We start from the raw sequence: 24,039 nt of genomic DNA on the forward strand, positions 1-24,039 counted from the left end.
TCAGCTGCGCTGTATCTAGGAAATCAAAAACTTTGGGTCAGAATCAAAAATCTACTGGCTATCTGTTGTAGTAGGCATTAACGAGGAGTCAGGATGTGATGGGATAGGACCCCTCCTGCTCTGCTATGTAAGTCATCACGCGTGCTTAAGGGGTGCAGACGAAGCACGGAGGATATATAAGTTGCTGTTTAGTCACAATAAATGCCATTTGCAACATCCTCATACAACATCCTCATGTTATACTGCGCATAACAGCACAGGTGTCAGTGCTGTTACGGTCCTAGCGAGGGGAGATGCTAGCCTCCGGCGGACCAGACCTTGAGAACGGGGACAACAAGTGGTGCCCCGTGTGAGGCACGTTGGCTCGTCGCCCCCCTGATGTCCCCCTAGGTCTGGTGTGTGACCTGAGATCCGGAGTGTGGCCTGATCCTGCGCAGGATGGAATGGTTGTTAAGGTATTGTTGCAGTTGGGTAAGGACTACGGCGGCAGGGATACACCTTCTAAGAAGGAATTGGCTGCCATAGTGTCCTGCTTGTAGCGGGAGGGGGTGTGTGAGGACCCCAGGGATATTTTGAATCCCCAGAAGTGGGATGAGATTACTTTGCTGCTTGCGCAGAACACGATGAATGCCCAATCGGGTGCTGAGCTTAGAACATGGGGTTTGGTGCTAGGGATATTAAAAACAGCAAAGGAAAAGGGGGAGGCATTGGGGGCTGTTCGACAGCTTCTCGGGCTTGCCCCGCTGGCGGGGGGAGCAGGAGGCGTAGCTGTAGCAGCTGGTGGAGACGGGAGGGGTAGTCGGGGTGAAAGTATTAACGATCTCTGGAATAAAGGGGAGGATGTGGGGAGCGATATACCTTTTAGGTGTTCGCTGGTGAAGGGGGACAAGATGGTGGATGCGTTCGACTGCTGCCGACCTCCCCGCCTGTGCCTGATGGAGGGGAACAAGATGCTGACCGCCGTACCTGGACCCATCCGTTCAGCTACAGCGGCCACAATATCCTTTTAAGGAGATGAGAGAATGCGCGGCCAATCAGAAGTCTCCTTGGCAGATAACTTCTTATCAGTCAAGGACTGAGCCAAGGGAGGCAGGGAGGGGAGGTGAAGCGCGGATGCTTTATCAGCCTGACACAGAGTTGAGGAAGGAGAGCAGTGGGGGGGAGGCAGAAGCAGCTTCGTTCTGGGAAACTAAGAGAGGCACGCTAACAGACTGGGGAAAGATCAGGTCTAGTCTGATAGACGAAGGAAGATCATTGGAAGTTTTCCCAGTTGTTGTAAACAATAGAGGAAACCCTCAGTTGGTACCTCTTGATCTGAAGGATATTACCCGCCTGTTAGACTGCGTGGAGAAGCAAGGCTTGAACTCACCCCTCACCCTGAATGCCTTAGAGGCCATGACATCTGTAAGTCCCCTTCTCCCTCACGACATAACGAATTTGATGCGCATGGTGCTGTCTCCAGTACAGTATACATTATGGTCCTCAGAGTGGATGACAGGATTGTGAGCGGCTATAGGGGCTGCGGAATCACATCCCGATCACCCATTACATGGGTCCTCATTAATGCGCTTGGCGGGAATGGTCAGGGGAATGGAGACCCCCCAGGGACAAGCAGCCAGGCTTAGGACAAGGGAACTTACAGCGGCTACAGATGCGATGATTCAAGCGTTTAAGAGAGTAGCCAAGGGTGTGGACCCTGTGGACCCTTGGACCAAAGTGATCCAGGGGCCGACGGATTCACTCTCTGCTTTTGTGGACAGGCTCCTGAAGGCCATACAGGGGTCAGAGCTCCCAAAATTGGCCCAAGGTCCAGTTATTATGGACTGCCTCTGGCAGCAGAGCCAGCCAGAGGTCAGGGAACTTCTCCGTGCTGCTCCACAGCTTAGTACACCTGGGGAGATGATCAAGTATACTCTGGATAAGCAAAAGACAGCATCTCTGACCAATGAAGGGTTAGCAGCGGCTATTGTCGCTGCAGTTGGGGCGCGACAGCCCCAGGGGCCATGTTATGTGTGCAGCCAAGTGGGTCACATTAAGGCAAATTGTCCGATCGCACGCGGTGCATGAGGATCGCGGGGCCTGGCCAGGGGGCCGATAGAGCCAATATGTTGGAATTGCGGAGGCCGTGGCCATACCGCCCGCCAGTTCCCAAGTAAGAGCATGCTCAGGAGAGATGAACAGCAGCAGGGAAACGAAGGTGGAAGGGTCCCCCTGGCCCAGGGCCCCTCCCCCATTCCTCTGACTGGGCCAACCCCAGGTCATCCCCTTGAGTTCATCACGCGCCCACAGTGGCGCTGACGCTGGATTGTCAGGATTGGCCCCTCGTTAAGATCGTGGTCTCGTATGCTGGGGAGTTACCCCCCGACTACTCAGGCCCACGATCTATATTTGTTACCGCACTCGTGGATTCTGGGGCAGATGTCACAGTCATATCGGATCACGAATGGCCAAGTGACTGGCCATTGATTCCATCTCGTGTGGTGGCGGGTGTGGGAGGTTCTCTCCTAGCAAAGAGGGCAAAGGATGAAGTCAAAATCATGTCAATAAATAGGGACGGGACCACTGAAAGACCTGTCCTGATAACTCCCTTTGTAGCCCAAGTGCCAGGTACGTTATTAGGGAGGGACTTCTTGAGGGGGCTTGGGGCACGCATTACAAATTTATGATTAGGGCCACTGTCTGCCAATTGTCTGCCGCTCATGCCATTCCATTACGCTGGAGATGGGATGTCCGCCCCATCTGGGTAGATCAGTGGTCCCTTCCACGTGATAAGCTTGCAGCCCTTAAATAATTGCTTGCTCAGGAGCTTCGCCTTACGCATCTTGAACCCTCACTTAGTCTGTGGAATACCCCTGTGTTCATCATTAAGAAACGGTCAGGGGCCTATCGCCTGCTACACAACCTATGTGCGGTTAATGCTCAATTGGTCCCCTTTGGAGCCGTGCAGCAAGGTGGCCCTCTTTTATCAGCCATTCCCAGAGGATGGCCGTTAGTAGTAATTGATCTTAAGGATTGCTTCTTTTCTATTTCTCTGGCAGAGGAAGACCAGGAAGCATTTGCTTTCACTGTTCCAAACGAGAATAACTCTGTGCCTGCCGAAAGGTATCAATGGCAGGTCCTGCCTCAAGGGATGGCATGCTCTCCTACCATATGTCAGCTTCTAGTGGGGAGGGTACTGGAGCCGGTGAGAGAGGTGTTTCCAATGTCATTACATGGATGATCTCTCGCTAGCAGCTCCTTCCCTTCCGGAACTGCAGTTGTTGGAATCTAAGGTTGTGGATGCTCTCACAACTGCTGGTTTTGTGATCTCCGAGCAAAAGATTCAGAGAGGCCCGGAGGTGGTATACCTGGGGTATCGATTTGGACCTGCTATGGTCCACCCGGTGGGGCTTGATATCCGGCCGAATGTCTCAACCCTTTGGGATGTTCAAAAGCTGGCTGGCACAATACAATGGCTTAGAGAGGCTTTGGGGATTCCTGCTCGGCTCATGAAGCCCTTCTATGATCAGCTCAAAGGCACAGATCCCAGTGAATCCCCCATTCTCACCCCAGAAATGGTTTCTGCATGGCGTGAGATCTTGCAGAGCTGTATGGACACTAAGCTCACTCGTTTTAACCCCACTGAAGCTTTGGAAGTGGCCGTGACTCGTAGTGAAGCGGGGGTGGCTGCAGTCATGGGATACGCTCTAAGCGCAAGGCCAGAGCCTTTGTGGTGGCTCTTTTCGGTCCAGCCAACATGAGCATTCACCTCATGGCTCAAGATCTTATCCACTCTCCTCCGCAAGGCTCGATTGATGCTTGTGCGAGTGTTCCTGTGGGAACCTGACATAATCTATCTGCAGAGTTCCTTTCGTGAATTGCAGCCTCTCCCCAAGCCTCTTCTTGTTGCGCTCCAGGGTTTTGGAGGCAAATTGCTTTTCTCAGACTCCCTGCCTGTTTTTGAGTTAGCGCGCCCTCTCCAAGTGTCGTTAGCTACTAGGGTACAGGTCACTCCTCTTCAAGGGCCCATTCTATTTACGGATGCCTCCTCTGGCACGAAACAGGGAGCAGTAGTTTGGCAAGGCTCTGGTGAAGTATGGGAAACCGCTATCTTTACCGATCCCTCTGTCAGTGTCCAGCTTTTGGAGGTGAGGGCTGTGGTGATCACGATAGAGATGTGGCAAAATATTCCTTGCAACATAGTAACGGATTCTGCTTTTGCAGCTAAGCTGCTGGCTCCAATGGGTCAAGAAGGTTTACCCAGTTCAGAGGCTGCCAGTATCTTAGAAGACGTATTGGCCACTCGTTCAGCCCCAGTTGTAGTTTTGCATGTCCGCAGTCACTCAGAGGTTCCAGGGTTTTTTATGATGGGCAATGCAGTAGCTGATAAGGCTGTAGGTACAGCAGTCTTTATGGTCAGAGCCGCGCATGATCTTCATGTGACCCTTCACATAGGTGCTCAGGCTTTGGCATGAGCCTGTTCTAATCCCTTGTCAGCGGCTCATGATGTAGTCCAGGCGTGCCCGCATTGCAGTTCTGCCCCAATTATTGGTGTGGGAGTCAACCCATGCGGTCTAGGGCCGTTGCAGATCTGGCAGACAGATTTCACATGGGAACCTCGGATGGCCCCTCGCCCGTGGCTCGCTGTTACTGTGGACTCGGCTTCCACCATGATCGCGGCTACTCAGCATGCAAAGGCCAATTCATCCGCGGCACAAAGCCATTGGGCTGCTGCAATAGCTGCTATGGGGTTACCCAGCCAGATAAAGACAGACAATGGGTCTTGCTTCACTTCAAAATCGACCCAGGAATGGCTGACAGCTTGGGGAATATCCCACTCCACAGGGATTCCCGGTAACTATCAGGGGCAGGCAATTGTGGAACGTGCCAATCGCCTTCTCAAGGAAAAGATACGTGTCCTTGGGGAAGTAGAAGGGTACCGGGAGAGAATCCCGGTCAAGAGAGAAGCAGAAATCCTAGCTAAGGTTATTTACGCGTTGAATCACTTCGAACGAGGAGAAAGTAATTGGACTCCAGTACAGAAACACTGGCAACCCAAAATCCTGATGGAAGGACCTGCAATAAAGATAAGAATGGAAAGTGGACAATGGGAAAGGGGATGGTCAATATTGGTTTGGGGCAGCGGTTTCGCTGCCGTTAGGCATCAGGAAACAGGGAAGGTTGTTTGGGTCCCATCAAGAAAGATACGGCCAGATACTAGCATAAACTAATTGGATCATGAGCCTTCCCATTTGCAGGTTTGGCTCCTCAGAAGGCCCAGAATACAGACAGGATTGACGAAAGAACAGGAGAAGGAATTGCTTCTGAAGATCTCACTCGTTGAGGAAAAGTGTCCTTAATAGCGCCAGTTAAGAATGTAACGCTTTCACTTTTGCTCATAGTACTCTTAAGGCCCAAGACACTTATCTTGATACCGAACAGAACATTTGTCATCTTCGAAATTCATCGCAATGGGACACTTGAAACAGTGCTTATATACATTGGGAAAGAGTGTGTTTGTATGAGGACCTCTTATAATTCTATACTCATAGATGATATTGCTGTAGATACCAGTAATCACTCAAATCTCTGTGTCTGCAACTTTACTAGTATTGTAGGATGTGACTTTAATTAGCTCAGCTTGAATCACCTAAGAATGTAGTGTATCACCCTCTATATGATCTACGTTAGAGTAATTAAGCAGTAAGCGAATAACACGCTGTAACGGGGCAAGGCTTTACTGAGCATGGGGAGGGGGAGATGTTGTAGTAGGCGTTAACGAGGAGTTGGGATGTGATGGGATAGGACCTCCCCTGCTCTGCTAAGTAAGTCATCATGCGTGCTTAAGGGGTGTAGACGAAGCACGAAGGATATATAAGTCGCTGTTTAGTCACAATAAACGCCATTTGCTGCATCCTCATATTGGTGTCAGTGCTGTTATGGTCCTAGCGAGGGGAGACTGCTAGCCCCCGGCGGACCAGACCTCAAGAACAAGGACAACAGCTATCATCCTAAGAGGAGGTAGGTTGAAAACCGTGGCATCGTAGAATAACTTTAGTGGAAGGGACCTATAAGGATCACTGAGTCCAACTCCTGGCTTCACACAGGACCACCCAAAATCAAACCCAATGTCTGAAAGAGTTGTCCAGATGCTCCTTGAACTCCAGCAGCTCAGTGCCTCCCCCACTGCCCTGGTCAGCCTGTTCTAGGCCCAACCACCCTCTGGTGAAGAATCTTTCCTTAACTCTCAACCTGACCCTCTTCTGACACAGCTCCATACCATTACCTCTGGGCCTTTTTACTGCCAACAGAGAAGAGAGTTCAGCACCACTGAAACTGCAAATGCCTCAAATACAATTTTTTGAATTCATCACAACAAAAGAACTGCAAGCACAAATGTATTTATTATGCTAGCATATATTAGTTACATTAACTCATCACGATGGCTTATTCCCACTAAAATCAACAGAAAAGGAGCTGTGCCTTACACAAGACGACATGACAATTTGTCAGATTAAGGCTGCTCTTTCTTGCATCTTTTCAGAGGTAACAACTGTAATTAGCTTTTCACTTCCTAGAGAAAACTGTTTGGTTTCGCTGCAATAATTCCATAAGATAGGCTTTTGACTTCTTGTATAAAAGAAGTGCTCTGCTATTGGCAAATTTGAGTCAATTGAATTAAGGGTTACATATAAAGTTTATACAAATGATGAACTTCCTTTCTGATCAATGACTGACTGAAATATGTGTTAAATGTTATATCTCCAGATAGATATAATCAAGCAAAGCTTCCTTCCCAACCTTAAAATATTTTTTACTAATTTTGCAAGAGAAAAAGAAGCCATTTGTAAGACACTGTTTACCCATTAAATTGTTATTCCTTAAGGCAGTATTTTCAAACTCCTCATTACTTATGTATTGTGAAATATAAAAATAAAAGAAAAAAAGCAATCTTTGAAGGTAAAAAGTTATTGGGGGAACTTTAGTAATAACATAATAATAATGTAGTAAGCATATTCCATATGGAAATCAAACCAGACTTTTTAAAATTCACATTTGAAGCTATTAAATTACTAAAAGATAAAAATGTAAGTTTTCCCACAGCCCTTGGAGCTGGCCAAGCACACTACTACTTAAAGCACCTTAGCATAACAAACTGCCAAACATAAGATAATCTTATCACTGTCATATTTGAGCATGTCAAAATCTCTGAAGTACTTATTTTCACAAGTGGGTGAGAAAATATTTCTGTTTGCTAGTGGTGAACTGAGACATGGAGAAGCCAAAGATTAGATCAGTAAAGAACTCAAATGTTTTACTTCTGCTCACTTCTCTAGCTACATGCAACTCCAACACTAAAACCCTCACACCCTCACTATTAACAATGACTTCAACTAACATCCATTCATACTTCTGTCTCCATCAAGATATTTTAAGTGCTTTGTGCGAGGTATTTTAAGTGCTGTAGGTTATGTACTCAGAGGATACAGATCAAAATCTCCAGTCAAAAAAAACAAAACCTGCAAGATGAGGAAATAGTGAGCTGCCTTCTTATTCTCTAAACACTTAATGAAATAAAGCAACATGCAGGGTTCAAGAAGTCCAGTTTCCACTTTTTCCTTTTTACATTAAAAAAATGTAATCCATACCTCATATAGGCAGGGTGTAAGTGAAAGAGAAGTTCTGGTTTTCAGCCCTGTACAAATCCAAGTATGTTGAATTATATTCTAGTAGGCAAGAGAGACTATGAGTGTGAGTTACATGTGGTTAAGGTACTTGCTGGAATAGATGAAGAGCTACTGATAGATACTTTCACATTTTGTCTGAAACAGATAGAATACACAAATATTTTCTGAAGCTAGGAGTTTGACTGAAAGATTGTTTTCCAAAGAATTGTACTCCTGTACTTTATTCATTCACACTTAATTAGTTCTAGCTCAGTAGAACAGCCTCAATAAGAGAAACTGGGGAATACGCTTTTGAGGTGCGTGCTTTTCAGGAAATTCATCTTTGTTGCACTACTACAAACAACTTTTTTGAATTATCTAAAGTTTTCAAACAACAGAAGAGAAGATGGCAACTTCCACCTGAGGTCTTCTGCCTATTTTTTTACCAATATGACACCTGTAAACTATTATTCTTATTTTGAACAAACAACCTGTATTATTTATGTCGTAACGGTATAAGACTAAAAGAAACTGCAGGTTAAGTCAGGTAGATACTGCTTAAGTAATCATTACATTGCAGGAGTAGTACTGTCACACAGAAAGCACTGGTCTTTCTTATCTACTTCAATGACCTTGCCATATACAAGCTCTGAGAAACAAATGAAGGCTTACCATTCCCACACCACAAACTGTTCCATCAGCCAAAGGCATGTGCTGAGTACGACATCCCTTGTGAACTCCCTCTGTGCTCGTGCACCATAAACGTTTGCATTGTTTCTAAACAGAAAAAAAGATTACCTTTGTTGTACTTGTACACTGCTTTAGACATCAATTGAGATATTTGCCTTATTTTTCTCATACTATGTGGGTTTAATTTTTGCTATTATTTGCTATTATTTTGTACAGGTAACTCCTCCTTCATCCCTCCAAAAAACCGATTTTGCCTAACACTGGGCAGAAACATGGAATGGTTGAAACAGATCTTATTAGAAATGATAAATTACTTTAGATTTTATAATTCAATAGATAATTTAATAAAAAGGCATGTAGGAGATTATGGTCGATATTATGCAATAGAGATGGAGCATAATACTCAGATAAAGACACTAAATTGAACTGTTTTTGAAAACACACTGACTAGAAACTTAAGAAAAAAACCTTCTTTTCAGGTTATTAAAGAGATTATTTATGGACAAATAAACTTTATGGATTAAAAACATCTCAAAGCAGCCTTCAGTAACATCATCTTCAGGTCTTTCGCTTTTCTATAATATTCCCATAAAGACTGACTCTTCTTAAACAGTACTTTACCATACCAACAGTTTCACTTAATACACTTTAAATTTCATCTTAAATTCTCTCCTCTAAAGAGTTCCAACAAGCTGTGTGATACAAGTATAGGTTATTTGACAACTTGCTCCAAAATCATCTCGACATCTTGACAGTAACGAATGAGGTCATAATGCTATGTTTGTTATTGTACCTTGTACTCGCACACAGGCCACACTGTGTTTTGAAATATTTCTATATTTACCTACTTGATTCTGTACGTTATTTTCTTTCCAGATACTAATTTTGTTTTAAAGAATATTTGGTTAATTATATGAAATGTACACTCCAAAAGGCAGAGGATTATCTGACAAAGTAAAAGAAATCTGCAATTTGGATCAAACATTTGGGAAAAGTATAAGAATTAATATATTAATTTTAAAGTTATAAACTCATAAAACCAGTCAAAGCAGATAAGAAATTTGCTAATGTAATATGGTGGCTATAATGTGAAAATATTTATTAAAAACGTGAAATCAATCTTTTTTGATAGTTGCAGTAAGTTTTAATTTACTCAACTTAGATCTTTTAAAGGAATTATATTTACACTCACAGATGTACAAATCAAAATTAATTCATCCTGATTTTAATCCTATGTATTTCTATAAAACAGAGCAGCAAGGCTTTCCAGTGAACTCTTTCCCCTTTTAAGAATAGAATCTGAACTTTGACATACTTCAAGATAAAATTCTTACAAAAATGGACTGACTGAGATTTCATTTTAAAGCCCACATCGCAGTAATTTTTAGTACCTATTAAGCAGGAGTCTGTGCATTGTTCACTCACCAGATAGGGACACACTTGCGACCCAAGGCCAAACATAAGCTCACACTGCTTATTGACATCATACATTAATCCAGGCAGCTGAGAAGAAAGACCATAAATTCTTCCACTTGGTTTATCTAGGAGGCATTCACCATAACCAGTGCTGTTGTGAAAACAGGAACAAAATGTGAATTAATCACTGTTCTGACCTATTAAGATTATACTAAAGAGCTCTTCAATAACCAATGCCCCGATATTTTTAAATAGTCTTAGTTTTACATTTTGATTATCACTTTATTGAAGCTGTGGAGCTACTCATCCTCCAAAGGGTCAGATATCTGTAATTTCTGGGGGATTTCGGTCCTCCAAGTCAGTGGTTAAAGCCAAAAACAATATTAAAGTGGCATTTAAACAATAATTTTAACCCTTTTCTGAATGACACAAAATTGAAAAAAATATATGCATTATACTGGTACTTACTCAAGAAATTCAGTTATATATTTCTGACTGCATTTTGACCAGGTCCATGGACTTGTATGGTAATTTAAAGTTGGAGCCATAACATGGTACTGATGTTTAATTCCAGCTTCTTTACATTTAAAGCTGTCATCATGTGGCACATTAAATCTAAGAAGCAAAACAAACAAACTCCGAAAAAAATTCAGCTATAATTAATGGAAATACTTCTGTTGTAACAGCAAAAGCCCCAGATGTAAGTCTGAACATAACTTAGAATCGCAATGGAACTCGCGTTTTATCATCATCTGACATTATGGTAATCACACTGAATACATAAGAATTTTACAGCTGTGTAATTCTTTCACACACCAGCAAAAATCCCAGTGTTTTGGGAGTATGGCATTTTAAATGAACAACCCATCTACTGAACTGAATATTCAAGACTGTCCATAACACACTGCCCCAATATTCACCTTATAATTTTTAGTATACAATAACTACAGAGCCCATCAACATCATTTTATGCAACAAATATTTTATCATACTTTATAACTCAGTTTAAGTAACATGATAAATGGCATGTATCTAAATGAACTTCCAGGAGAATGAAAATCAACAAGCTAGCTACTGAGCTCTGTAATGCCATTGTTACCTACACTGTGGCATGCCTCATGGAGCTAGAGTATAGCATCTTTCTGCCATCACTGATGAGGTATGCTTCATAAAATAAAATGCTGTCATCTCCTCTTATTTTTCTGTGTAAAGTATTTTTCTTTGTGTTACTCTATTGTTTTCTGAAAGGATCAAACAGAAGGAAGAATATTTCTGTGTTATATTACAAGTCTTTTCTTAAATTCCTACCATGGCTAGAATGCAAGTAGTTAACAGGGCTATGTTGCGCATCTAAGATACTTGTTCCAGTGTCCCAACCAGCTGAAACAATAAAAGGACAAAAGATGGCAGATAAATCCAGTACCTCCCATCATACCAGTTAGCCAATGGCCAGGTTATAAATCTCATGTTTCTATATCTCTAGGTAGCAGGCAGAGCTGACTCCCTGCAAGGGCCAAAACCACTGACTATTCTAAAAGTACATAGACATTCTACTCACCCTTGGAAAAGTACAACACAACCTGGAAATTGGTCATATTCAAAAGAAATTTAATAAAATTACCTGCTGGGAAATAGGTACTTACACATGTCCAAGCTCATGTGCTATAGTAAAAGCAGCACTTAATCCATTTTCTTCACTTATAGAGCAGCTGCGCAGTGGGTCACACATTGTACCTAGCTCTGCCAAACCTGGAAAATTGAATTCTTTTACAAAAGCTTAATAGAATGAGTTTTAACATAGAAGGAATGACTCTAAACAAATACTACAGCACATGAATTGAAAAAGCCACACATAAGCTATGCAACCAGATTTACACAAAACCAACTACCAGCCAAGATCACAGTATGTGTGGAACAGCTCTGAAATGATTTCCTCTGCCAGTTAAATTTTATATCTATTTTCAGATTTTTTTCATAAACCCTACATTAAATTCCTCCTACAGATTTTGCTGTAAAATCATACTGATAGAAAAATTATAACTCACCTAGAGTATCACACTTCTCTCTAGCTCTGCAGATATCTTCCCTTAAAAGAAAAGAAAAATTACAAGCAAATACTTCCATTAAAAGTATTTCACTGATGCTACATTAGATACAGCAAATGCAAATCTCAATTCTAAATTTTTAATCTTGCAGTCCATTTTAAGAATTTGCATTCTTGTGAAAGAAGTGATTTACATTCACCAAGCAAAGCCCACAAGAATTACTTTCTATCTAACTTGCAAAGACTACAAATTGATAAACTAAGCTGTTTCTCTAACATGCATGTGAGTGTAAAACGCTGCTGGAAATGTGCAGATTCCAGTATACTACCTCATGCAGTAGAGCAGCTGCAAAAATAATCTAAAATTCAGGGCAAATATCAAACATTGTTTTAAGCAAAACAATGTGTCCAATTTGAACATGGAGAAAAAAATTAAAAGAAACAAGAGAGAATATATCTCAATAAATGAGCATCAGAGACTCCACTGAGGAAATCAGTGTACAGGAAAAATACATAGTATTTAACATTTTCCATTTGTGAGTTTTTGTTATTATGCCTGGGTTATAAGGCTCTGATTATCACTTAATTAGCATTAGCTAATTTCTGTACGTACACCACCATGACCCTGTCATGTATATGTAACATGGTTAAAGATGTTAATTCCTTCTAAAAATTTCGAGTCTAAATAATTTCTAGTGATCACCTGGGGTGAGAGAAGAGTAAGACATTCTTTATTCACTTCAATTAACTACAAACTTTATCAGTGAACATTTAAATATGATGAGGTAAGAAAAAAGTTGAAGCATTTGTCTCATCTAGCCGGGTAATCGTCTCTTTCAATACCATACCTGGTAATAAGAACAGCAGTGTCATGATGAGAAGGGTGAGCATCATCCAAAATATTTTGTGCTTGCTGCCATATACAAAAATTACGAAGAGTGGTAGCTGCATTGAAAGTGATCGTTGGTCCTTCCTAAGGAATATCGAAGAAACAAAAAAACAGTTGTACAACTGTTGCACAAATTTGTTTGCAGAATCAGGATCTTAATTTAGCTAAAAATAATCAGTTATAAGAACCCATCTTATTAATCACATACTAGGTACAGAAAAATAGGGTGGCAAGATAATTATGATAATTAAGATAAATAAATACTAAAACATACATCAGAAAAATGCACACTTCTTAGAATTAAAAATATTCTGTTAATGCTGAAAACTCTCAGCAAAAACCCTCTAAGAAAGTTGCCATTTCCCGGTCGTATTTGCAGGAGTATAACACACTGAAGGGAGTTACTCCATAAGCTCTCACTCAGTATCTGATTGAAGCACATTTAAATCAACACAAAGTACTAATAAGCAGGTAGAGAAATATGGGTATTAAATAGAGGCTGTGCAGTTAATGTCTGCATACATTAATTAAGCTTGCACCGTGCTACCAGCACATACAACACTTATTCTTCTCTTCTAGAGTAAAAATATACAGTTAAATTTAAAAAAAAAAAGAGATGTAAAATATTTCAAAGTTTGGAATTATAAGGCAAATTCATACATTTTGAAATTTAAGAAATATTTTTCCTACCTGTTCATTGTGAATTACAATTAACTTTACAATAACTATATTTATAAGATTTCCAATACTTGAATCTTTATAGATTGCTGCAACCTAAAGAGGATAAAATCAGATGGTTAGAATATTAAATTCATCTGATAAATCACATTTCATGTTGACATGCAAATGAATTGTCAGAGAATAACAGGCAGTTATGCAATAGATGCCTCAGGCATCCATCTGTCTTTCTACCCACGGGTTTTGGTAACAAACCCAAAGTAGATGCCTGGTTTTAAACAATGATTTTACCTTAAAATATCTCACGCTACACATACCAAGGTCAGAATTTATCTGATGTTTTCCAGTGCTATTCTCTGTATAAGAGGTAATTATCCAGCAATATTTTTCCTGGATGTTAAAAATGCAGTTATTAAATATCCAACTGTTATAATTTTATATTATTTCAAAACACTTAGACACTATGTTAATTAAATTAGTGGAGTAAATGAATACATTGTAAGACCTGTAGATGATTGATAAAATATCACAGACAGAAATGGAGTAATGTCAGCAGAACTGTCATAGACACAAACTCGTTTATGCGCGTGATTTGAGGGATCAACACCTAAAATATCACAGGATTTCAGAAATCATATGGGAACCAATAAACTTTTGCCTTTGCTTTTAATAGAAGCAGGGCAGCACTGAAAATATACCTGACACACTGTACAAAGGTTTCTTTCCTCATTTGCAAATTTCTATGTACATAGCCAACGGGCACTTTATGATGTTGCAGATAGATAGTAAAAACTATGTTTCAATTTCATATACCAAAGTAAACCAAAGCTATTTTTCATAAAGGCAGAAAAAAAGTTTATTCACTCTCAATAACAGCTTCAGACATCTCATCTACATGGATTCCCCTATTTGGCTTAAAGCAGTTATCAATTAAGCCTCATCGAAATGAATGTTGTCCACTAACCACAGAAGTACTGACCTTCCTCCACTCTGGCTTGGACTATGTCTACAAGGCTACAAATGGAAAAAGAAAAGGAATTGATCAAACTGAATTGTTTTTTTAGTTTTTTGGTTGTTTTGTGTGCGTATGTATCATGTTATATTGACCAACATGATCTCATTACAGGTGCTGCCTCTTTAACACAAGTGTGACAGGGGGAATGGTGCAGAATTGAGTACTTTTGGAATTAGTCTACACTTCAACTGGTTCAAACTGCTTGTGAAGACACAGTCCTGTGTGTGAATCCTACATACCTAAAATCAAGTAATTCTGCTAAAAGCTGGAAATGACAGAGCCCTGGCTCCCCATGATTCATACCATCCTGTTCTTGAAACTGGGTAAGAGTGCAAAATGCAGCATCATCCTTCATTCCTTTGTTGACAGACAAGCAAGATATGGAGGACTCATAATAGCAGGGAAATAGTCAGAGTTTTGGAATCCATGTGGAAAACATTAACTATTTATCGTCTTCTCCTTCCAAAAGGATTCCATTCTTGGTTACTAACTAGCAAATGTCCAGTTATTCTGAGGAACATCTCTTGAGCGCTCGCTGAAGAGTTCAATTAAGAACGGGAACATTCGAAAGACTAAAGAATAGATATCTTTACAGCTGTATAGCTCAAGCACTATAAATGTAAATAAGATAATTTATGCAGTGTTTCCTGAATTTGAATGCAGTGAACCAATATTTTACTACTATCAAAGCTACTACAAATTATCAAGCACAAAATGTTTTTTTAAGGCTTGAGATCGACTTCAATAAATCTAAAGAGAATATTTCTATATATCAGCTCCTCCCAGGAAAGATCACAAACAGTCCAGGCATTGTCCTGAATGAACTGCCCTATTAAAATAACATAACACTGTTACATCCATCTCATGTAACTAACATTATGCTATCTGTCTAGACTCCTTCAATAATCAGTGAAAAAGAACAGACGAACAGTCATCCAGACGCATCCATCTGAAGATACATATTTAGATAAAATGCATTTTCAAACAAAATAGTATGATAAATTATTACATTTCTTCAGTCACTTACAATGGATGGAGACTAGATGTCTAGGAGATGTATGAGATTAATTCCACCCACCTGTTCCAAGTTTTACTTCTCTTCAGCAAAGAAGAAACAGAAAATTGGTTGATACAGCACTGCAAAATCATGTCAAAGAGAAATATGAGATGAGACCTGCAACAGTCTTTGGCTTATAATGCCTTCTGCAGGGAGAAGATGCCCATGAGAACTCTCCTAACACTTCAGCTGATGTAAGGGCTACCTAAACCATAATCAGACAACTCATTACTGCACAAACCTACACAGGGTTACACACATACAATCTTAACAGAAAGATCTTTTACAGAGCAGATAACAAAGCCAGACTACTTTATGTTGAAACATGCATTGCTCTAGAAATAAAATAAATATCTTTCAATTAAATAGACAAATCAATCCGGTTAAGAATGTCTTAGCTTTTCAACAGAACGCTCTGAAATTCAGGAAACAGTTATATTTCACTGACTATCAAATAAAGTGATGCTGCATACATTGGACAAATACTGGAATAGGATTTGTCCAGTTCTACAATAGCTTATTCCAGGTAGAACAGTCATAGAGGACTGGAAGGGGGGTGAACAAGGTTGAGTTGATAACAAATAATGCCAGAAGCATCCAAAATAGGACTATCATAACCTTCAGTGCATCACTACCCTTCAGTTTCGTAAAGGCCTGCAGTCTTAAAGTATAAAGAAAATAATCCATTTTTAGTCCTGGATGGCTAGAAGGATTTAGGGAAAAAGTCCAAATTGGAGAGTCCAGAGAAGGGCAACGAAACTGGTGAGGGGTCTGGAGCACAAGTCTTATGAGGAGTGGCTGAGGGAGCTGGGATTTTTTAGTCTGGAGAAGAGGAGGCTCAGGGGAGACCTCACTGCACTCTACAACTTCCTGAAGGGAGGTTGTGGTGAAGAGGGGTTTGGCCTCTTCTGCCTGGCAACGGACAGGACCCGGGGAAATGGCCGCAAGTTGTATCAGAGGAGGTTTAGGTTAGACATAAGGAAAAACTTTTTCCCTCAGAGAGTGGTCAGGCACTGAAATGGCTGCTCAGAGAGGTCGTGGATTCGCCATCCCTGGAAGTGTTCAAGAAGCGTCTGGACGAGGAGCTGCGAGATATGGTTTAGTAGCTTGTGGTAGCAGTGGTAATAAGAAGACGGTTGGACTAGATGACCTTATAGGTTGTTTCCAGCCTTGTGATTCTATGATTCTATGGAGACTTCTTAAGATTAAAATTTCTTGTTCTTAATCTTTACTGTAGTCAATACCTCGTCTACAAAAACAGGCTTTTGAGAAATCTGTTACTGTTGTGTAACCTGAACAGATATCACTTATTTGCAAACAAAATCTGAAAATAAAAGATGGAAAGAACCCAGCATGAAACGCAGAGTCACGTTCCTTCTTTTTCCTCTGCTGCCAGTGTCCATGAAGAATGTTTGGGCAAAGCACTTCTTCAGAAGACACTGGAAATTACTCATATATCAGAGAAGATGCATCATCAGACTAAGTACAAGAGAACACACGCGTTGCACATCCAAAGACCATCTGTAGTAGGATCCTCAACACCATACCTAAGCAACATCTAAATACTGTCTACGTCTGATTAGAGCACACAGGAGGTCTGAAATAATGGCATTTAGATGTCTAAGGCCAATAGCTCTGACAAAAATCTTATCAGAATCAAAAACATACTTTCTCACATACCAAAAACTGGTAAGGATCTACTAAACCTAAAAGCTAACATTACTCTTATTAATTCCATGTTTGAGTCAAAGTATAGACACTGTCTCATGGGCACTTTCAGGACCTTCAAACATTTACTTATAAATGCTGTTTTAGAAAGATTGAGCAAAAAGACTATGCTGGTAATGAGATGCCCCTACTTGTGATGTAAGGTATTTTCTGCAGGCAGGCTGAATACATGCAAAAAGAAAAATCCTGAGTTTAAAATCACAAGCCAATCTTCACCTAGGGAAGCCAACCTTCACCAAAGTTCACCTACGGAATCATACAGGATAAAATTACCAGCTGAGACTTGAAATGATAAATTAATGCAGAAAACAGCAAAGTTCTCAAACGTGACATTGTTTCTTATTTTATCAAAAAAGAGGATAAGTGCTCCCTGCTCCCATATTCCGTGGACATCTCTTTAAATCCCTCTTTATTGGAAGCATTCATAAAATGGATGACAAAATGGGACAGGAATTTGATAGAATACACCATTTATTTGCAATTCCCAGACCTGCTTTCTCCACAGCAACCTAAATTCAGCCTTCCCAAAAGGAGATAACACTCAAGACAAAGGGAAGTAACTTTTGAGAGATTTTTTCATGCTCTTGATATGGGCATCTACACCACAGACCAAAACAATAAAGAAAGGAGAAACCAAGAGCCATGATGAAGATAGTTATCTTTCAGTGAAAGGATCATTGCTTTTGTTTTTATTAAATTCCCAAAGATTACAAGACGGATCTTGTCATCACCAGTCATCGCTGTCAGGTTATTGCTGACCCTGTAGTAGCTGTTCATTACTCTGAGATTGTGAATCACTGCAAACTGCGGCATTCAGAAAAGGGGCTAGAACACGAGCAAGTGCATCTAGAGAATGGAAAATAAATGATATACCTAAATAGAATTGAATTTCTGTAGTTCTTTTTTCTCTGAAGATTGTATCGCAAGACTGCTTTTCCTTTTCTGATCTGCTACATGGAACCACAGTATCAGGAGAACACATTCATATCACTTGAAAGAAATTTCATTACAGTTCTTAGCTTGCGTCTACTGCAGGCTCCAACAATCTCCTGTTTATCACTCTAGTGCTGAAAGGATGCGTGATATCTGGGATCTGGAGCATTTCTCCTTCACCTCTTCCATTGTCATATCCTGATTTTGTCACATATTTCATAATACCCCTGAATTTTCTGAAGTCACCACAACATTTATTGCTTCTCTGAGAGAGAATAAGAAAAAGCTGTTATTTCTGCGTTACTCCCAATCTGTTCCATCCACTTTTCCAGTATAAAACTGCTTTATTTGAAGTAACATAGAAATTTCTTATGCAAAATTGCACAAATACACCTATGTACCTCAGACTAGCCACTTTTTCCTACTACTTGTGTGCCCTTGCCATTCTAACATTTCCTTGAGTTATTCAACACATCTGAGTGTTCCAGATGACTTCCCATTTAAAGGCAAAAAGAACAAACATATCTCTTTTAAAGGGTGACTCAGATGTCAGAGCATACTTCCTTTTAGTATCTGAAAGAAAGATGATTTTGCAAGGAACAATCATACAGAAGTTTTTCTAGCCTTGAGAAGCTACTAAAAAAATTTAAAAAAAGATGGGAACATCATTTGGCAAACCTCTCCTACCTCTACAAAAGTCCCACGTGGACATTTTCTATAACTAAACACAACTGAAGCTTCACCATAGGGACAGACCTTGAACCTGTCTACAGAGGTGAACAGCACAGAGACAAATACTAACAAATATCTAATTGACAAGAATTAACTAACTAACAAGAGTAATAAAGAATACTACCAGCAGTCAGCAGTAGAGATGGGAAAGTATATGCTTGCTAACATGCTACAAGAATTCCACGTCTGTCTCACTTGATGGATCTCAAGACTCAGAGCACTATGAGGCACTAGGCACTAAGACATTTGAAATACAGGTACTCTGGAGCTGGAAAGTTCATAAGAGCAGTCAGTGTATAAAAAAAGGTAGTTTTTTTTCCACATAGAGATATTTGTATGTCAAGCTATACAAGAAATCTAGCTCACAAATTTTTGTTTAAATGATACTTGTAGAGCAGTCATGCAGAGAAAGGTTTCAGGGTCCTGGTAGATGGAAATGAATGGAAAGCTGGACATGAGCCAGCAGTGTGCATGTGTAGCCTGGAAGTGCAACAGTATCCCGGGCTGCATTCAAGAGGGATGGCCAGTAGGGAGACAGATGACTGCGAGACCCCCATCAAGAGTACTGCATCCAGGCCCAAGGTTCCCAGTGCAAGAAAGATGGAGAACTGTTGGAGCAGATCCAGAGCCACAAAGACAATCAGAAGGCTGGAGCATCCCTCCCGTAATGCAAGGTTAAGCGATGATCTTCAACCTGGAGAAGGCTTCAGGGAGACAATACTGCAGCCTCCCAGTACTTCAAAGCAGCTTTTATATAGGAGGGAGACAGACTTCCACTGATAGTGGTAGAATAAGGTGGAACAGCTTTAAACTAAAAGAAGGAAGATTTAGACTAGATATTAAGGGGGAAGTCTTTATTAAGAGAGTGGTGAGGTACTGGAAAAGGTTGCCCAGAGAAGCTGTGGATACTCCATGCCTGGAGGTGCTCAAGGTCAGGATGGATGGGCCCTGGGCAGCCTAAGGACCTAATAGTTGATGACCATAAACAAGGCAGGAGCATTGGAACTACATGATGTTTAAAGGTCCCTTCCACCCCAAGCCATTTAACTTTCTAGTTATATTTTTTTTGTTAACAATGAAATAGCCACCCCTCCTTTTAACAACATCTTATAGAAAATACAATCATGTGGTTTTATATATGCAGAAGAAAAAAAAATAAGAGAATGAGCTTAAGGAAAAAACAAATTGCTTTGTGCCATTTCTCTAGTTTTCACTTCGTATTATACTAACATTCAATACTTCTTAATTTATGTTAACGTACACTGATCTGAGAGATAAGAAAGCAAAATACATGATTGGTAGACATCAAGCAGTAGACAGGGAAAAAATTCATCACAAGATCTTGAGTTCAGAAATGTAATTTTAGTACTCTTTTTAAAAGCTGTCATTCATTGCTTTCAGTTTTATATCTGAGTAAATTATGGAAGGTATAAAATGCTATTAAAAATGACAATGATTTTTCAAGATTTTTATAACCTTCTACATCTGAACAGACCAAAGAATAAAACAGCGGAAACTCAAAGTCTCTCAGAGATGTACAAAGCACATTAAGAATGAGTCTTGATTAACATAAAATTGTATTAGAACCTAGTGATATTAAGATCACGCTGCTTTACTACTGAATAAGATTATGATTCTACAGTCCCATGACAATTTAATTGCTCTAAACTGATGCAGTCTCCATCCCTTCTTTGAACGCACGGCCACTCTCCTCCCATACTCCAGATCTGGCACTCACATGACCAGGCAAGCAGCCAATTCCCCCATTTAGCAGGTCAACTGAGTTGCTAACATGCTGCAGGTGGTTTTACATGTCAAGTTTTCTTGACGTGTCAAAATTACAGAGGTCTTGCAGCAAGCAAACTAACAATAGACTAAGAAGTCTACAAAAACTATATATAAACAGTAAATTAGAAAATTAGATGATTGCACAAAGTATATCACAAAAATGAAATATGACAAGTTCTTGGCATTTTCATAGTAAACTCCAGTGTTTTAATGAACTCTTGCTTGCTTTCTAAGATCTAGATTTACAGCTGGGGTTCTGAACTGTTACAACCTAACGTGCCTAGGACAGAGTCCTCCAGCTACTAAACCTATTAAGACAGTATCTACTGCTATGTTGATACAACATTTAGAAGAACAAAGAAGAATGTGGGGAGTGGTCACAGATTGTTTTATTCATCTTTTCACATTAAATAATGCCACTCTTTATTGTGTTTCAATACAAAGACTTTCATGAAGTCCTAAGCCTTTCTATGGCAAAAAGAATCTTTCCACTTCTAAATACATATTTCAGTCAGCAATAACAAACATCTCCAAGATGGAATAAATATTATGAACATTCATCTTGCAAAGATTTATGCAGTTTAAAAGAAATGAGAAAACGCATTTCAGCTTTGGTTCAATGGGATTACTTGCAAACTGAGTTAAGCCTCTACAGGTTGAACTGGATGAGTGACAAGACACTTCAAGCTCAAAAAATATTCAGCAGCACATTTCAGTTCTCATTTTCCATCCATAAAAAAGTATCCTATAGTAGCAAGTTTACTTCACTGGTTTTGTTGATACTTAAATATAAAGAGAAAGCAAACAACAAAGATCAAGATCAAGGGGGTCTTCTGGGAGCTAAATACCTACACTATTAAAATTTAATGAGATTTATACACTTAAACTTTAGTTTTCCTTAAAATCCAAGCCAAAACTGGATATCCTTAGAAGTTCTGGACTGAGTAGAACAATGCTTGATACATTTAAAATGCCATCAATCTGACAATTTCATGTAACAGTAGAAGTTGCTTGAACAGACAAGTACCAGCTTTGATTATTAAATTTAACTACCTGTTCAATGATAGAAATAATAGAATATAATACTTTCATTTCCTCCCTTTATAGGTAATGAAGTAAGACTAAGAGTTGCGTTTCAAACATTAATAGGCTGTGGGTCAAGAAAAATCCACCTGCATACTGATGAAGTCTGATATTGATTACATATCCAAGAGTGGTAGTCGTTTACTCTCCACATTTATTACTAACTTACTGAAGCATTACTATTTTGAGACATGAGAAGGAAGAGAATGAAGATGGTATATTAATCTGTCAAACAGATCTAGTAAACACAAAGTAACACAAACATGTGTAAGGAATTAAGACTTCCAGAAGTCCTTTACAACTCTTTCTGTGATTCTATGATTCTATGATCTCATTTCAAATTCCTAAAGAAGTAGAGGATATAACCACTTCCCCTAGGAGGACAGGCTGAAAAAACTAATGCTGTTCAGCCTGGAGAAGAGAAGGCCCCTTCTAGTGGTGAAATTAACTGGACTGTGAAGAAAAGTTTTCAGAATTAGGATCTGATTTCATATTTTTATTAAGTTCCATTTTATATAAGCCACACATTTCTAGACAAAGTTTTAAAAACCTGGTTCCTAAAGGTAATCTTGAAACAAACAGATGTACACATGGAGTAACTGCTGCCAGATGCTGTACATCTTCCAAATACCATATTAAATTCACATTAATGGCGTAGCCTTTTTGTTGTTTTCGATTTCCTCAAAGCCAGCAACAACTAACCTAAGCCCAAGTTCTACAATATAAATAGATACTTCAAGAAGGAAGTCAAGGTTTTTAGCAATAGCTGGTCTTTCTCACTCAACACAAATTTAACTTTAATCAGAGTTCCATAGAGTCATTAGCAGCAGTTCAGCAAGTAGAAATCTAACTACTTAAAAGACATGTTTGGTTTTCCATAAGGAGTAGTGGTAGAATGTATGACCCCTACAGACACAGAAACTAGTGTTTTCTTTAACTAGTTAAAAATTTTAGACCAATAATTAGCCATAATCACAATAGCAGCTCATGAAAATTACACACAAAATATACTATTTCATCTCACCGTAGGCTTTTGTAGAAAAATAGCCTGTTTTAAAATAATGCTTTGACTACTTTGTTTTCTAGTACACTTAAATCTTTATAACTGAGCTGATGTCTTCAGAATCAATTATTTCTAAATTATTTCCAAACAGCTTCTACTATAAGTTAAAAAAAAAATCTTCCAATAGTGATTTTATTTTATTTTGGTCAGGCATTAACTTAGAGGTTCACATCACTGCCAGTACAAAAATTCAGAAGACTACCAAATTATTAGAAATTAAATGTATGTCAAATCTCATAATGTCACATAAACAAATTCAATAAAATTCTGTCCAACTCTGCTTTTGTGCAGTGATAGTTCTGAAATCATAAAAAAATTCCACAAAAAAAGGAAGTTTTATTTAAGTATGACATAGATCTTAACCATACATTGGAAATTCTTTTTTTTGTTGTTGTTGTAGGACACAGAGATACAACACGACTGCACAGGATTAAAGCAGCCTTAGTACAGCACTGCTGTAACTAATCTCATCGTAATGTGCACAAAAGAAAAAAATAAAAAGTAATTTTTACATCCTAAAAAACTTCCCATGCTCCTTCTCCCAATACTTCAAAAAGGATACAGAGCTTTCCTGGTTGAAATCAGTGTGACATTAAATCCTCTAAACTTAAATGGCTACGTTGTATAGGAGATGACAGCACCTCTACTGCTGACAGCAGGATAGCTAGTTGTGGCAATGTACTGAGCTCAGTTCAGATACCTACTTATCCTATGTCATTTCAGACATACGTAACATATTAGACATCAACATACAACTAGCAGGCGTAACGCATGGTCTACACGAGACTCACACATTTTTGCGAGGCTGCAGATGGGACCAACTTCAACATCTATCACCTCTTAATTTGCTTCACAGAAGTATCTAGTACCAATTAATTGTGTCTAGTGGAAACTATAGAGCTACTCGCTCATCTACAAGATGGTCAAAGTGATTAATTCTTATTTAAACCAGGTATTTCCATGGAGACCAAAAATGTGACTTCTTCGCAAGTCCAAACAAAATGCAGTTCACAGAAATTAAACTTCTTTGTTTAGAATAGAAGATTTAGAAGTAATTATACAGAATATTTTAGCACACCTTTTTAGTAAAAAAAAAAAAAACAAAAACAGTTAAACAGATGTCACAGTAAGTCTTTTGATTTTATTGAGCTTATACTAAGCTGAGAGTTGATACAAGAGATGACTTTTAGTTGAGTTGTGCTGAATTCTTACTTAAAAAAAAATAATGTCAATTCAAAATCTGACCCATATCAATTTGAAGTTACTTGAAAGAACTA

At 39.5% G+C, this 24,039-nt stretch overlaps 1 protein-coding gene across 1 annotated transcript in view; it reads right to left on the bottom strand.

Annotated features, from left to right (window-relative positions):
- ADAMTS20 (ADAM metallopeptidase with thrombospondin type 1 motif 20) overlaps positions 1 to 24,039 on the bottom strand; it is a gene marked incomplete at its 5' end in the record, with an annotated part of 91,183 nt that overhangs the window by 51,187 nt on the left and 15,957 nt on the right. Inside the window, 7 exons of the mRNA XM_019612782.2 lie at positions 8,319 to 8,423; positions 9,762 to 9,903; positions 10,221 to 10,367; positions 11,396 to 11,501; positions 11,798 to 11,838; positions 12,645 to 12,769; positions 13,376 to 13,459. Coding sequence (XP_019468327.1) covers positions 8,319 to 8,423; positions 9,762 to 9,903; positions 10,221 to 10,367; positions 11,396 to 11,501; positions 11,798 to 11,838; positions 12,645 to 12,769; positions 13,376 to 13,459 — 750 coding nt within the window. The remainder of the gene's footprint in view (positions 1 to 8,318; positions 8,424 to 9,761; positions 9,904 to 10,220; positions 10,368 to 11,395; positions 11,502 to 11,797; positions 11,839 to 12,644; positions 12,770 to 13,375; positions 13,460 to 24,039) is intronic.

Source organism: Meleagris gallopavo, chromosome 1 (assembly GCF_000146605.3).
Source record: "Meleagris gallopavo isolate NT-WF06-2002-E0010 breed Aviagen turkey brand Nicholas breeding stock chromosome 1, Turkey_5.1, whole genome shotgun sequence".
Classification (NCBI taxonomy): Eukaryota; Metazoa; Chordata; class Aves; order Galliformes; family Phasianidae; genus Meleagris; species Meleagris gallopavo.